The sequence below is a fragment of the Solanum stenotomum genome, chromosome 9 (assembly GCF_019186545.1).
Source record: "Solanum stenotomum isolate F172 chromosome 9, ASM1918654v1, whole genome shotgun sequence".
NCBI classification, from domain to species: Eukaryota; Viridiplantae; Streptophyta; class Magnoliopsida; order Solanales; family Solanaceae; genus Solanum; species Solanum stenotomum.
Window position 1 is genome coordinate 5,890,394 of NC_064290.1, and position 15,131 is coordinate 5,905,524.

General features: G+C 31.8%; 3 protein-coding genes and 2 non-coding genes across 5 annotated transcripts; 3 read left to right on the forward strand and 2 right to left on the reverse strand.

Moving 5' to 3' along the window:
- Nucleotides 1-249: 249 nt before the first annotated feature.
- Nucleotides 250-1,031, reverse strand: LOC125876175 (homeobox-leucine zipper protein HAT22-like). The gene is made up of 3 exons (XM_049557293.1): nt 759-1,031; nt 589-668; nt 250-493 (listed from the first exon to the last, which is right to left on the reverse strand). Exons 1-3 carry the CDS (start codon nt 1,029-1,031, stop codon nt 250-252), a joined length of 597 nt encoding a protein of 198 aa, XP_049413250.1.
- A 702-nt stretch (nt 1,032-1,733) lies between these two features.
- TRNAD-GUC (transfer RNA aspartic acid (anticodon GUC)) lies at nt 1,734-1,805 on the forward strand. The gene has a single exon. It is a non-coding gene; the product is annotated as a tRNA-Asp (tRNA).
- Nucleotides 1,806-2,830: 1,025 nt separating this feature from the next.
- LOC125876114 (QWRF motif-containing protein 3) lies at nt 2,831-5,319 on the forward strand. Its single transcript, XM_049557231.1, has 6 exons — nt 2,831-4,033; nt 4,116-4,235; nt 4,333-4,449; nt 4,617-4,706; nt 4,825-4,932; nt 5,227-5,319. The coding sequence occupies exons 1-6, from the start codon at nt 2,831-2,833 to the stop codon at nt 5,317-5,319; spliced, it is 1,731 nt and encodes a 576-aa protein (XP_049413188.1).
- Nucleotides 5,320-6,103: 784 nt separating this feature from the next.
- Nucleotides 6,104-6,196, reverse strand: TRNAY-GUA (transfer RNA tyrosine (anticodon GUA)). The gene is made up of 2 exons: nt 6,160-6,196; nt 6,104-6,139 (listed from the first exon to the last, which is right to left on the reverse strand). It is a non-coding gene; the product is annotated as a tRNA-Tyr (tRNA).
- A 4,311-nt stretch (nt 6,197-10,507) lies between these two features.
- Nucleotides 10,508-11,483, forward strand: LOC125876124 (protein MHF1 homolog). The gene has a single exon (XM_049557243.1). The coding sequence runs from the start codon at nt 10,719-10,721 to the stop codon at nt 11,157-11,159; it is 441 nt and encodes a 146-aa protein (XP_049413200.1). The 5' UTR covers nt 10,508-10,718; the 3' UTR covers nt 11,160-11,483.
- Nucleotides 11,484-15,131: the final 3,648 nt, after the last annotated feature.

A 15,131-nucleotide genomic window follows, 5' to 3' on the forward strand; every position in this document is an offset into this window, starting at 1 on the left:
CTATTTTTCGAAAAGCACTTTCCGAAATAAGCAGATTTTAAAAGCTTGTACTATACATTATCAACCAAACATTGATGAATTAGAGGAATATAAGAAACATAAAGGTTCATTTCATGTTGGTAAGATTGAATATCTATATTAGCATGTCATGCTTTGTTTTAAATAACAACTTTGTGGTAAATAATGGGCTATTATTTCTTCTTTCCATAAACAAGATTTTTGTTTCAATTTGCTCTTTTGGACATTCCATCACTGGGCACTTCCCCGCCCTGTTTCATGTTTTTCATCAGTGTCACCTCTTGAAATTTTCTGGCATGATGAACACAGTGCCAGTGTCCTAGTCTTGGAAAGATGAAACGGCGTCGCCCGTTGATCAATCTTGATTGATCTTAGCTCTTGCAACTCTTTCTTTAGCCTATTATTTTCATCATTCAGACTCTGGCACCATTTCTTCATGAACTCACAGTCTACTTCTGTTTGCTTCAGTTTAGTCCTTTATAACACATATTTAGAATCAAAAAAGAAGAAAAAAAAATAAGAATTGTTATATAGTAATAAAATAGATATAGTAAATAAGATTTTAATTACCTTGCTCTTCTATTCTGAAACCAAACTTCTACTTGCCTTGGTTTGAGTTTTAATTTTGCTGCAAGTTCTTGTTTCTGACCCTGCATCAGGTTATACATACACCAATAGTGTAAGATTTCTTTAGCCTGTCAGCGTATATAAGTTAAATCCATAAAGACATTTAACGATACCATTGCGAGTGTAGTGTGCTGTTTGAAACTGTCTTCAAGCAAAGTGGATTGTTCTTTAGTAAGCCTCAGTTTCTTTCTCATGCCAATCTTCTTGCTTTCACTGTTAAATTTGCTAAAAAATTTACAAGTTTTTGAGCTAGATCCATCAATCTTGCTGGTGTCATGAAGAGGAATAATTGATAGATCTAGACATGTAATTTTCTTATGATGATCACTTGTGGCAAGTCCAAGTGTGAGCCTGGTGTCACAAGCTTCATTGCTATTATTTCCCATAGTCAGAATCGTTTTTGTTAGGAAACGTTTTGTGTGTGTATGATTTGAGAATTGTAGTGAAACTGTTCCATTGAGAAGGATCTTTATATGGTATGTTTAGTTTTTCAAGAAAATGAATGAGATTTTGATTAATTGTGTATTAATTACTTATACAAAAGTCATTAATAATTAAGTATGAGTTTAATGATAATTATGGCATGCGTTTAAAACAATTGACTCCTCTTAAGGAAACCAATAACTTACACTTTGAACAAGACTTTTGTTTGACTTGCCACCCTATTTCCCATAATAATTTTAATGTATTCAAAAGGGCTTTTCCTATTCCAATTCAGTATAGAAACTCTTAAACACATTTATGATAAATGAGATAGGACTGACTCATACATTTAGTAACGATTAGAATAAGAACCCCATTAAGAGTTTATTTTCCCTCCGTTCCAAAATAATTATCGTGTTTTTTCTTTTCGAGAGTTTAAATACATGAACTTTGACAAATATTCTAAGATACTTTTAACCATATATATACTCTCTTCATGACTCCGTTCATTTTTACTTGTTACTGTTTGACTTAACACACCAATTAAGAAAATAATTATTTATGTAGGTATTTTACCACACTATCCTATGTTTTGTATTAGGTCTTGGAAAATGATTTGGAGGATAACGAATGAATTAAACTTAAATAATTTAACAAGCAACAAGGTCGTTGTAGTATAGTGGTAAGTATTCCCGCCTGTCACGCGGGTGACCCGGGTTCGATCCCCGGCAGCGGCGCTTTATTTTTATTTTTTTAAATATGTGTGTGTGTTTTTTGTTGTTGTTGGTTGTTTCATTTTTTGTGGGGGGTTAACTTTGAAGTATGGAACTAAGAAATATTTAAGTTTGCTTCTATATAAACTAACTTTATCTAGAACACAAGTTACAAACTTACTTACCCTTGAATATGTGATGTAACTACGATTATATTAAGCTAATTATTAATTTAACATTTTTATATAAATTTCAAAAGGTTTATTTGTTTATTTATTGGTGTTATGGGAATAATCAATGTTCCTTGTTTACCTATAAAACTACTCTCTCCATTCCATACTAATTGAATTTTCGAGGCATTTTCAATTTTTCAAATTAACTTAATTGTTCAGTTTTCAAAATTACTTTTAGAGTGTTCTTCCAATTTTACCCTTCATTTGGATTTTCAATGTGATGACTTCAATAAATTAGTTTGTACCCAGTTTTTGAAACTTAATTATCTTTTTTTAAAATAAATTTCCTGAATCTATTTAAATCTACGATCAAACGTCAACTTAATTACATCATATACCATATACCATGTGTTAAATCCCAAACTTAAAATTCACCAAGTGGCACCATGTAATGCTAATTCTAAAAATGCCGGCTAAGTTAATCAAACAGAATCCTCAAACAACACTCTTTTTTTAATAAAAAATAAGTATTAATTTCTCTTAACCCCAAAACATAATCCTTATCTATGTCATTTGTTTTCTTAAGGACTCTATCGAAGTCAATTAACATTCAAATTTTTCATTTCCATACCTAAAAACCCAAAACTACCCTTTCCCCTTCTCACCAAAATCCCCATTATAAAACCCTTTTTCGTAACTTCACAACATATATTTCTCCATATTTTCACTAGAAACCGGCTTAAGCATCTAAGTTGCCGCCACATTTTACGTATTTGTTTTTAGCTTCATTCATTTTCTCTAACAAACAAACAAAAAATTATATTTTTTGCTTTTGTGAGATTATTGTTTGTTTTGTTGCTAATTTTGTTTGTTACTATGAAGGAAAACTATGAAAATGTGGGATTTGGTGATTCATTGAAGCCAAAAAAACCGAAATCTAGAGAAGTAAGTTCAAGATATTTGTCTCCAACTTCGAATTCTTCAATTCTTGATGATAAAAATCAGTCTCTAGAAAGTATAGTACCGAAAACAAGATCATCTACTGATTATAATAAGCATAAAAGTCTCGATAAATCGGGATTAATGGGTAAGCTTTGGCCGTCTTCTTCTTCTCCAAGTTCAATCATGGATACTTTTGGTAATCACTTAGGAAATGAGAGATTAAAAGATGTTGAAGAGCGAAAAAATCGCGAAATTTCAAATTCAAATTCTCATCCCCTGTTTTTAAGTAAGCAAAAGAGCTGCACGGGGTTTAGTAGATTTGAGAATGAAAACGAAAGAACGAAAGAGAAGGAGAAAAGAAGATCGTTTTTTGGTGGATCTGGAAAAATCAAGTTTCCAGGGAGATTTTCGACTAATTCATCGAAATCTTCGAATTTATCGGATGGTAATAGTGGCCAGATTGCCTCTGGAAGATTTTCTGTTGATGCGAATTTGCTTGGAAGAAGATGTAATTCAGCAAGAATTAGATCAGATATTTTATCTGATATAGCAAATGAATCGGAATCCGAATACAGTGACATTTGTTCAAATAACAGTTTTGATTCCCCTGTTTTTGGGAGAAATATTGGTGCACCATCATATATGGCACCAACATTAAGTTCACGAAAGTCTGGTATTGAAGTTCCATCTAAGTATATGCAAGATTCGTTATCAAAATCGCGAAGATGGAGTTCAGATTGCAGTGTTCCAAAGCCAGAGTCTCCGAAATTAGGACTCAAATTCAACAATCCAATACAAAGGGCTGCTACTTCACTTAGCAGTAAAACTTCTAAATGGGCTTTGTCTCCTAGAAGACCGAATTTGCCTCCTGTATTGATGGAAAATAGAGGGATTTTTACGTCGAATATGAAGCCCCCTACGAGTCCTTCTAAGGGGAAAAGTGTTGGGAATTTCCTTAGCATGGGGCTTGAATTGCTCAAAGGTAAGAAATTTTCTTCTGGTGCAGCATCTCCTCTTAGGCCAGGCACGACGGAGAGTGTTCATCATTTAAGGATACTTCATAATAAATTGTTGCAGTGGAGATATGTAAATGCCAGAGGTGATTCAGTCCATCACAATATCAGTAGACAAGCTGAGGTCAGTGCGGAGTCAGGAATTTTACTAATATATTATCTATAAAAAATAATTTTTGACCTTGTTTATTTGGTTTTTCTCTTAGGCAAACTTAGTATATGCTTGGGATGGTCTAATAAAAATGAGACAATCTGTGGTACAAAAAAAGTTGCAGCTACAGAGGCAAAACATGGAAATGAAATTGAGTTTTGTTCTTCATTCTCAAGTAAGAACTAATTTAACCTTGACGAATATTGGTCAGACAGTAATAAAAACCATCACAACAATTAAAGATATGATTTTTTTCGCGATGTATTGTGCAGATAAAGTTATTAGAAGGATGGGGTTCTATTGAAAGGCAACATTCTTCAGCAGTGTCAAATTCCCTGGATTGCTTACAATCAGCAGTCTGTAGGGTTCCTCTCATTGAAGGAGCAACGGTAAGTCCAATGGCGAATGTGCCTAAAAAATAACTTTTGATCTGTTTATACTATAATTTTTGCATGTGTTAAAACTTTCCAATGGATGATGTTCAACTAACCACCCTTCACTTTATGTGGCTACGTATATGCCACAGAGCATTTCACTGACAAGATTAAGCCTGTAGGTGGAACCACAATCGGCTATTATTGCTCTTCAACATGCATCAGATGTATCTACATCGATCACATTGAGATTATCCAATTTCTCATCAGGAGTAAGATTTTGGTTGCTCTAGTTTCTGGCATTGCTTATATTGTCTCGGATTTAATTTATATGCTGACAATATAAAAGTTTATACGAGTTAGTTTAACTTATTTGAAATTTTCGATCAGGCTGAAAAAACTGCAGAAGTAATGAAGGACATGGCAGAGGTAGTTGTACAAGAGAAGTTGTTGTTAGAAGAATGCTTGGAGCTTTTCAAAAACATTTCTACACTAGAGGTTAATTTCTCAATTTATAGAATTAATCAACTTCATTGCTTGCATTATACAAAGTTACTTATTTAATTCATATGATATACTCCCTACGTTTCAATTTGTCCGTCTTACTTTCCTTTTTAGTCTATTTCAAAAAGAATGTTCATTTTTGTTTTATGGCAATTCTTTAGTTTTAACTTTTCACGTGACATGTTTAAGATCACAAGATTAAAGAACATTTTAGTACGTTCAACATAACTTGATAAGATTAGCATTTGAGCTCTCTTTGTAAATCTTTACTGTGTTTTGTATTGGCAGAGTCAAGAAAGGTATTTAATATGCAGCATTATCCAATTTAGACAGCAACAAGAACAGTACTGCAAAAAAGAGAAGAGAATGGTATATGTTTAATCATTTGATCTCAGAAGACAATGCTCAAGGATTTACCGTCAGAGAGAGGCAGAGTCAGAATTTCAATTTTATGAGTGCTGAGAACGACGAGTTTCAAGTATTAATAACTGAATTCTAAATTTAATATTTTTACATATTTAGTGAATTAAATGTATTCAACTTTCTGGAGGCAGGAGCAAGAGTAGCATTATTTTGTTGATTATCAACTGTATGTATATTAGTGACGTACACAAATTAATTTAGTGCAAGCGTGAAGATAGTGGTGTGGCCATCTAATTAGGTATTCATATTGGAACTTCAATTAATTCAGATTTGTGTTGCGTAAGGTCCATTTAAGGAGAAACCTTTTTAACGGAAACTTTTTTCATATCCAAAATCTCAAGGAGTGAAGAGATCATATCCGCCCCATCATAATTTTTATTGGTAGCTTAACTTCAATTATAGTTTGACAAAGCTTGCCACTCTTTTTCTTCACTTCTTTTTGAGTTAACGATTGCAAAATAATGTTATTTTGACCATAGTTTTATTCTTTTGTAATACAACTTGAAAACGAATAATGTTTTTGTTATAAAAATTAATTTAATAACTTCGGTTAAAATTCACTGACCATTCATGAAATCAACCTACACAAGTATTGTACACATAACATCAATATATTACTATAAGAAAAATGTGAAAGAAGTTGATTCAATAAGAAAAATATTTGNTTGCATATTCAAAATTTGTTGTATTATTTTTACATACTTTTTTTTCCTTTTATCCATAAAATTTAAAAAGATAAAAATCCGACCAACCGGATTCGAACCAGTGACCTAAGGATTTGCTGAAAGGCTTTACCCACTACAGTCCTCCGCTCTACCAACTGAGCTATGGTCGGTTGCTGAAAGATGATTGCTTCTAAATTTATCAAAATTTAAATCTCTTTTTGCCATCTTTCTCTACACCTAGTAATTATAATTAGTATATAGTAGATTATATGTCATAAGTACATACTTCTTTCAATTTTTTTCCTTACACACTTTTCATATATGTCACATTATCAAAAATTCAAAATATAAGTCTACGTTACAAATGGCTTAATTGTTATTTTTGATATCGTCAAATCATTCATTACTATTTTTTAAAAAATTTGAATTTCGGTATGATAGTCACCCCTTTCTCAATAAAGTAGAGTGAGTAACTTTTTTCTTTGCTACTGCTGTCATACCACAAAGAAGACCTATAACTACTGCGCTTAATTCTTCCTCCAACCCTGAAAAGAGCACTCAATTACGTGAATTGAATTTATTACATATTCATCTAACTAGGGAATGTTGCTCGTTAATATGTTTAAATTCCTTCACAATTAATCACATCAACATAATTGAATTATATTTTATTCGCTATATATAATATTTATCATTTCACGAATGTGTGATTTTTCTATTATGAACTTTAATCAATATGTTGTTAAAAGTATGAGTACTTATTACCATACCTTATTTTTTTTAATAATAACAATAGCATAGTTAGTGAAAATTCACTAAGTGAGGTCTGACGAAGATATAGTGTATGCAAATCTTACTATTATCTCGTGGAGGAACAACAACAACATATATAATGAAATTTTACGAGTGAAGGAATTATTTTTTAAAAAATATTAATTAAAAGATAGACTAATATATACTCCCTTTGTCCCAATTACTTGTCCACTTTTGAATTGACATACCTATTAAGAAAACAATGATTGACATAGTGAGTTTACCATTTTACCCCTATTAATTATGAAGTGGGTGAATTAAAAATTTAAGATTTTCAAGAAGTTTTATTTTTTTTCAAAGTAATTAATTGAGGGTTTAATCGGTAAAAAAAATTTATTCTTTCTTGATTTGTCAAAATGGGCAAGTAATTAGGGACAATTAAAAAAGAAAAAATGGACAAGTAATTAGGGACCGAGGGAGTATTTATTATTTCATTCATGATAGTGTTTTTAAGTGAAAAAGGGAAAAGCGAAAACAAAAAAAAATTTGGTCGATAAATCCATTTTACTCCCTCTGTCCCTAATTACTTGTCCACTTTTGAATTGACACATCTATTAAGAAAATAATAATTGACAATTTGATATAGTGATTTTATCATTTTATTCCTATTAATTATGAACTTGATGAATTAAAAATTTAAGATTTTCAAGAAATTTTATCTTTTTTAAAGTAATTAATTGAGGGTAAAAAAACAAGTAATTATGGACAGCACTAACTTATTCCATTTGAGACATTTTGGTTTGTGAAAAGTTATTACTTTTTGCCAACTTCATTGGCAGCAATGACGGCGCGTCGAGCCACAACCTTCACGCACTTCCCCTTCTCAAGCCTAACGTCTCAAGCAGTGTAACAAACCCGAAATTCTCACTATATTAATAAGAACTGAAGCACTATTACAATACTCAAACTATCGAATTATGATGAAAATACTGAAATTACAAGTAACTAAAAGATAAAGATAAGAACGCTCTTTACTCAACAATTTGATTAACCCTATTTTCCCTAAAATGTGCTACTTATTAACTTGGATCCCATGCATAACCCCTTAATATGGTATTGGGCTGTTTTGGTATAACAGGCCTCGGCCCATTCATAACAAGCAGCTTCTTCTTTTTTTTTCCAAACTTTTAGATCGATTCAATTAGACCGTCCTGTTTCCCGCGCAGCCTTCGNTATTATAATATCATTAATTTTGAATACTTATAAACACATACATTCAAAAAAAAAAAATTGATATACAAATCACGCATGAATGCTAACTTACATCAGTTAATCATAAATTGTATAATGAATCAATAATATTAAAGGTCAATTAACTATTACAATAATATTAATTGTGTATTTTGAAATTCATGCTTACAATATTTTTTAAATAAAAATAGAAAGTGAATAATATTATATTTTTTATCCAAAAAATAATACTAAATACCTCAAAAGTCTCCTTCTATTCTAGTTGATACGTCATGTCATTAAATCATCATTTTAAAAAATAATAGACCTATTTAATTCATCAAACTTATGTCTCTACAAAACAAATATATAAATTACATGAGAATTTGTGAAGATTATAAAAAAAAATTAAAAAATATAATTCCTTTATATATTTTTACTAAACAAAATTCAATGAAAAAATCTCCGTGTACAATTATTACCCGGTAATTTTTCAATTTTCTAAGTAAATTATTTGAAAATTTTAAGAAATTTTTTTCATAAAAGTATTCAAATAAATTTGTAAGGTTGACAAAAAGGTTGGTATGAAAGAGAAAATTATTATTTAGCTTTTTTTTTAATTTAATTTTTTTATTATTGTTTTATTCTATATTATATTATATTTGAACTTCTCATACAATTAAACACCAATATATATTCTATCTCATCCCAAATTTATGAAATACAAGTAATAATTAATTGAATTGCCTATTTTAATTCAATAATATACATATTATATGAAATTAATATACTGATAAATAAAGATCAAAATTTATTTTCTAATATAAATATTATTCACTTTCTATTTTCTTTTCCAAAAAAAGATATTGCAAGTATATATGAATTTCAAAGCACCCAATTAATTATTTTTTAGTAGTTAATTGATCCTTAATATTATTGATCCATTATATAGTATATGATTAATTGATGTAAGTTGGTAAGTGACTTATATATCAATATTTTTTTTTTGAATATATGTGTTTATAATTATTCAAAATTGATGACATTATGATAATTTTTAAAAAACTATTCATCATCACATAAAAAAATAAAAAAAAATTAATTATGACAAATGATTCTTAAGTATGAAAATTTATTCTTAATAAACTAATAAATCTTTAAAAAAAAATATGATCGTTATTTTAGTTAAATGGGTTTAATGAATTAAATTAGTATATTATTAAAAAAAAAAACTTTAATGACATGTCATGCCAACTAGGAGAGAGTGAGACTTTTGGAGTGTCAGGTATATTTGGAGGAAAATAGTGATAGCTGAGTGATATTTTGGTCCTAAATGAAACATAAATGATATTTCAAGGCAATTCCCTAAACTTGGGTGATCATTTAGGGAATTGACTCTTTCACAAATGTGAGATTTTTCTATTATGAACTTTAATCAATATGTTGTTAAAAGTATGAGTACTTATTACCATAACTTATTTTTTTCAATAATAACAATACTATAGTAGTGAAAATTCACTAAGTGAGGTCTGACGAGGATATAGTATATGCAAATCTTACTATTATCTCGTGGAGGAACAACAATAACATATATAGTGAAATTTTACGAGTGAAGGAACTATTTTTTTAAAAATAATAATTAAAAGATAGACTAATATATACTCCCTCTGTCCCTAATTACTTGTCCACTTTTGAATTGACATACCTATTAAGAAAGCAATGATTGACATAGTGAGTTTACCTTTTTATCCCTATTAATTATGAAGTGGGTGAATTAAAAATTTAAGATTTTCAAGAAGTTTTACTTTTTTTCAAAGTAATTAATTGAGGGTTTAATCGATGAAAAAAATTTGTTCTTTCTTGATTTGTCAAAATGGACAAGTAATTAGGGACAATTAAAAAAATAAAAAATGGACAATTAATTAGGGACAAAGGGAGTACTTATTATTTCATTCATGATAGTGTTTTTAAGTGAAAAGGGGAAAATAAAAAACAAAAAAAACATTTTGGTCGATAAATCCATTTTACTCCCTCTGTTCCTAATTACTTGTCCACTTTTGAATTGACACACCTATTAAAAAAACAATAATTGACAATTTGATATAGTGATTTTATCATTTTATCCCTATTAATGATGAACTGGATGAATTAAAAACTTAAGATTTTCAAGAAGTTCTATCTTTTTTAAAATAATTAATTGAGGGTAAAAAAACAAGTAATTATGGACAGCACTAACTTATTCCATTTGAGACATTTTGGTTTGTGAAAAGTTATTACTTTTTGCCAACTTCATTGGCAGCAATGACGGCGCGTCGAGCCACAACCTTCACGCACTTCCCCTTCTCAAGCCTAACGTCTCAAGCAGTGTAACAAACCCGAAATTCTCACTATATTAATAAGAACTGAAGCACTATTACAATACTCAAACTATCGAATTATGATGAAAATACTGAAATTACAAGTAACTAAAAGATAAAGATAAGAACGCTCTTTACTCAACAATTTGATTAACCCTATTTTCCCTAAAATGTGCTACTTATTAACTTGGATCCCATGCATAACCCCTTAATATGGTATTGGGCTGTTTTGGTATAACAGGCCTCGGCCCATTCATAACAAGCAGCTTCTTCTTTTTTTTTCCAAACTTTTAGATCGATTCAATTAGACCGTCCTGTTTCCCGCGCAGCCTTCGCAATCGGCAAGTGCGATATGCTAAACAATTCTCCTACAATGGAGGATCTCGACGGAGGAATGGCAAGTGATGTAGAGAGAGAAGAGGAAGAAGCTGTGACCGACTTACTCCGAGATCGATTCCGATTATGCACCATCTCCATTGCTGAAGGTGAGGCGAAACAATGCGGTATGGAGGTTTCTCAACCTATCATCACATGTATATCTGATTTAGCCTTCAAGTTTGCAGAACAGCTATCAAAAGACTTAGAATTATTTGCACAGCATGCTGGTCGTAAGTCCGTAAACATGGAAGACGTTATTCTTTCCGCACATCGGAATGATCACCTGGCTGCCTCATTGAGGTCCTTCTGCAATGACCTCAAAACAAAAGAGCCCAATTTGGAGAGGAAGAGGAAGAAGAATCCCAGAAGGGAAGGTAGAGTTGCTCCAGATTTACTTCGTACTCCAGACACTTAGATTAGAGGTATGCCCAGTTTCACCATGTGTCCAGTTAGCCTAATAGCTTAGTGAGAGCAGCATCTGTGCAGCAACCACAACCTTTTGAAGTAAACAGGTTGACAACATTACTGAAAAGCTACCTCAAAGTAGCGCCTAAAGTGGAAGGACAAGAAAAACTCTAATTATATGCTTTACTTCTACATTTTATTTCAGTTTTGTGTTAAAGTATCTGGAGCTTCAATAAACTAATGATTGTGCAAGTTTGGTGTTTGTAACAAGGATAGTGATTGATTTGAAAATAGAATTATTTATGCAAAGGTTGAAATGTTTGCCTGTATTCCTATTTCCTTTGCTTCAGTGCCTCTAAGGTCCAAGTACTTTTGTTAGTTGATAAAATGACTTATTGAGATCTTAAATTCTACTTTACCAAGGGAAGAGAGTGTGTCTCGTATATTTAGACACTCGAAACTGTCCTTTCCAACTTTATGTTTTTTTTTCGCCTAAATAGATTGACCAGCACTAAACTAACATAAAACTAATTGTATGTTGTGATTTGGAAAAAGCAAATGCGTATTGATTGGAGAAGTTCAATGATCAGGCTCTGGAGTAGAATGAGTTTCCGAGCTTTTGAAATAATAGTTGTGGCACTCTCTTTCTTTCATAGTGAAGGAAGCTTTGGCTTTGGTTTGGACCTGTACTTGTCCGAGAAGTGAGAGCTTAAACGGGGCAAAAGTAGCCATCTGGCACATTAGGGAAAAACAACCTCAATAATCTTAAGGGGGAGGCTATTTAGGTCTCTGCTGTTGACAACCTATCTATTATCTGCATATTTAGTTTTCATTTTCTTGAAGCTCTTTCTAGAGATTTTTGGTGAATGGGTCACATAATGGAAGTAGTAGGTGGCAGTGAGAACCTTCTCGTTCTCAATTTTATGGAGTAGTAGATTGAATAACGTTAATAGGAAGCAGAAAACAATATGATAATAATAGAATTGAAACGTGGACTCTACTTTACTGGGAACCTGTTCGTTTGATTGCTTCTTTTTCTGCTTCTACCAAAGACAGGTATAAGTATATTTCAAACCTGTCACACTAGCTTGATAGTTGAAAGCCTGACTATATTTATAATTATGAAAGTAATGCAAGTATGGAACAAAGTTTAATTAGATAATATAAGCAGAGAATAATTCTATACTTAGAGTTCATGAGACTCCTCATAAAGAGAGAATGTGGATACACTAAAGATTGACTTTGGATTTACATCAAAGGTCTTGATGTAGTCACCACAAGAGACCTTCTGGAAAATTTCCTCAACCCCCTGCAACAATGATGGGAAAATCCCTAAGATATTTCAATGATTTAGCAGACCCTTTATGTGTAAGGAAAGTTTTCTCCAGCACCTTAATCATTACTCCCTCTGTTCCAATTTATATGAGTAAGTTTGACTTGACACGGAGTTTAAGAAATAAAAAAAGGCTTGAAACTTGTGGTCTAAATAAGTCATAGATATTTGTGTGGCTAGAAAATAGGCATTTTAAAGTAAATTTGTTACTAAATATAGAAATGTGTCATTCTTTTTTGGACCAATTAAAAAGGAAAGTAAGTCATTTAAAGTGGGACAGAGGGAGTACTATATATTTGTGCCACGTGTTTTCTTAGTAGAGATGAAGAAAAAATATTAATCTAGAAATATAGAATTCTCTTAGCTGGCTGTGACAATTGCAGTTAGTGGAGTCAGTTGTCTATTTTACACTCAATATGGCATGCTTTCGAAGCGTTTGATATAAGTTGCAGTGTCATATTTATATGATCTGAAACTTTGCTGTTTGTGATTGTATCATTGTCTGGATGAGGCTTGCTTTTCTAAGGTGGATACAAGTTGTTCACTGGAGGCAAGAAGAGCAAAGAAGAGGTATTCACATGTTTCTTACAAACCCTGAACATTGCTATACTTGTACTTTTCACTAGTCCAACTTCCAAGAATTGGATAGAATCAAATCTTCTGCAAGAATAATGTGGCTTCGAAATCAATTACTTCACAGTGACCTATTCAATTTGCAAATGGTAGATCTTTGTAAGCCCAGTCCACTAAAAGCTGATTAGGAAATAGACGAAGGCAAAGACTATAGTAGCTTACTTACCTGTATTTGTGTGGAGCTAGAATATTTGGCAGGCATTACTGAAGACCAAATATGGAAATCTCATACTGTCGGATGGTATGGTAAAATAGTTATTTAAGCACTATTAGATTGAGGAAAACAGGATCCTGCATTTCTTGTATAGATTCCTGAAAGTAGTGACCTTGATTTTTTTCACCTGATGATGAGGGTGTTCTAGCTAGCATCCATATTATTCTCATTCTTTATCTAAATTTTTTTCGTTCAACTTTCATATGAGTTCTCAGAAAGTAAAAAAAGGTCTTGTTTGACATTGATTCTCGTCTAACAACAGTGCTTCTTAAGGAATGCCTTTCAACTGATGTATCGAAAAAAAAAGAATGACTTTCAGATTGAATGACTATTCTAGTTTCAATGCCATTTGATTAACTGAATGAAACAGAATAGACATTCAGTTCAATGACTTCTTGAAAATAGTAAGAGGCTTTTAGTGAACCAGTAGAAAAAAAAGATTAAGGGCTGTTTAGTATAAGTGTTAAACTTGAAACTTTTGCTGGTATATTTGTTTTTAGTTTTAGGAAACAATTCCCCAAAGGCAGTGTTTCTATAAAATACTGAACAGAAATGGACATGTCTTACTAATGTTTTTCCCTATTAAAAAAAAAAACTAATGGTAGGGTTACAGATTTGTTGTGTGAGACCCCATGGTTCTTTCGCATAATATGTGTATCATTGAATGAGTGTATGAGGCTTATATGACTTGGTGTATCATTTCAGGAGAATAAGGTTAAAAAAGGGGAGGTAAAAAAAAAGATCAAAGAATTAGACTAACGTTATGGGTCAAGGATGCCCTTAAACAAGTTCGAGTTAAAGAATGTCTATTCTAACACCCCGCTCATTCAGAACGNATTTCAGGAGAATAAGATTAAAAAAGGGGAGGTAAAAAAAAAATCAAAGAAGTAGACTAACGTTATGGGTCAAGGATGCCCTTAAACAAGTTCGAGTTAAAGAATGTCTATTCTAACACCCCGCTCGTTCAGAACGCTTAAGTTAACCGGTACCTTTGGGGATAAGACAAAGAGTGTCTTATATGCTAATAAGGATGTTTTATAAGGTGATATAGTCGCCCAATGATCGTAAGTTAAGTTTTGAAGTCAAGCAAGTTGAGAAATAAAAAGTTGGAGTAAGTTTCTTTGATAAATTTTCTGAAAATTGGGTTAAATGTCTCGGAGCTTTTCTCCCAATCTATAAAGCTTTAGAAGAACCCCAATATATGAAATCGAAGGTCTACAAGTCTACTTTCCAGCGCACTAAATCATTTGTCCATACGACTTCAGAATTGAGAGATATTCAGATTTTAGTGAGACTGTACAAGCAGGCACGTGAAGGTGGGCCCCTAGCCCATATGTCGGTTTAGTTTTATAAGATCAGATTTCCCTTCGTTTTATCTCAGTATTTTTTACCAAAATAAGAATAAACCAGTCCTAAATCCTCTCTAAAGGTTCACCTATCATCGAAGCAAAGATCTACAAGATTTCAACGTGGTTTCACCCTCGGAACTTTCATAGAGATTGTGTTATTTCTTTCCTCCTCATTGGTTGTGATTTGAAGGATTCTTCATGGTGAAGGAGTCTCGTTTTTATGTGGTGTTGCTGCTGTTTGGAGGTAATAATTCTCACTCTTCATTTTATTGAGTGAGTCCAAGTTATAGCTATGCTATATAAGCAAGAACACGAATAGACGGCTGGAAAAATAGTATTTGGATAGTTACGTGATGTTGGGCTGTTTTGAAGTATTTTCTGATATTGTTGTTGCTGGAATTTTTTTGGAAATGTTTTGTATGTGTGTGGTTTTTGTTGATATGAGTCTGGAAG

Bases quoted from the DNA above. Each gene is read 5' to 3' on its own strand.
- LOC125876175 (XM_049557293.1), bottom strand. From the start codon at position 1,031: ATGGGAAATAATAGCAATGAAGCTTGTGACACCAGGCTCACACTTGGA. The intron at 669-758 runs GTATCGTTAAAT...AACCTGATGCAG, and splicing joins AGCACACTACACTCGCAATG to GGTCAGAAACAAGAACTTGC. The intron at 494-588 runs GTAATTAAAATC...TGTGTTATAAAG, and splicing joins TTTCAGAATAGAAGAGCAAG to GACTAAACTGAAGCAAACAG.
- LOC125876114 (XM_049557231.1), top strand. From the start codon at position 2,831: ATGAAGGAAAACTATGAAAATGTGGGATTTGGTGATTCATTGAAGCCA. The intron at 4,236-4,332 runs GTAAGAACTAAT...TGTATTGTGCAG, and splicing joins GTTTTGTTCTTCATTCTCAA to ATAAAGTTATTAGAAGGATG. The intron at 4,450-4,616 runs GTAAGTCCAATG...TTAAGCCTGTAG, and splicing joins CTCTCATTGAAGGAGCAACG to GTGGAACCACAATCGGCTAT.
- LOC125876124 (XM_049557243.1), top strand. From the start codon at position 10,719: ATGCTAAACAATTCTCCTACAATGGAGGATCTCGACGGAGGAATGGCA.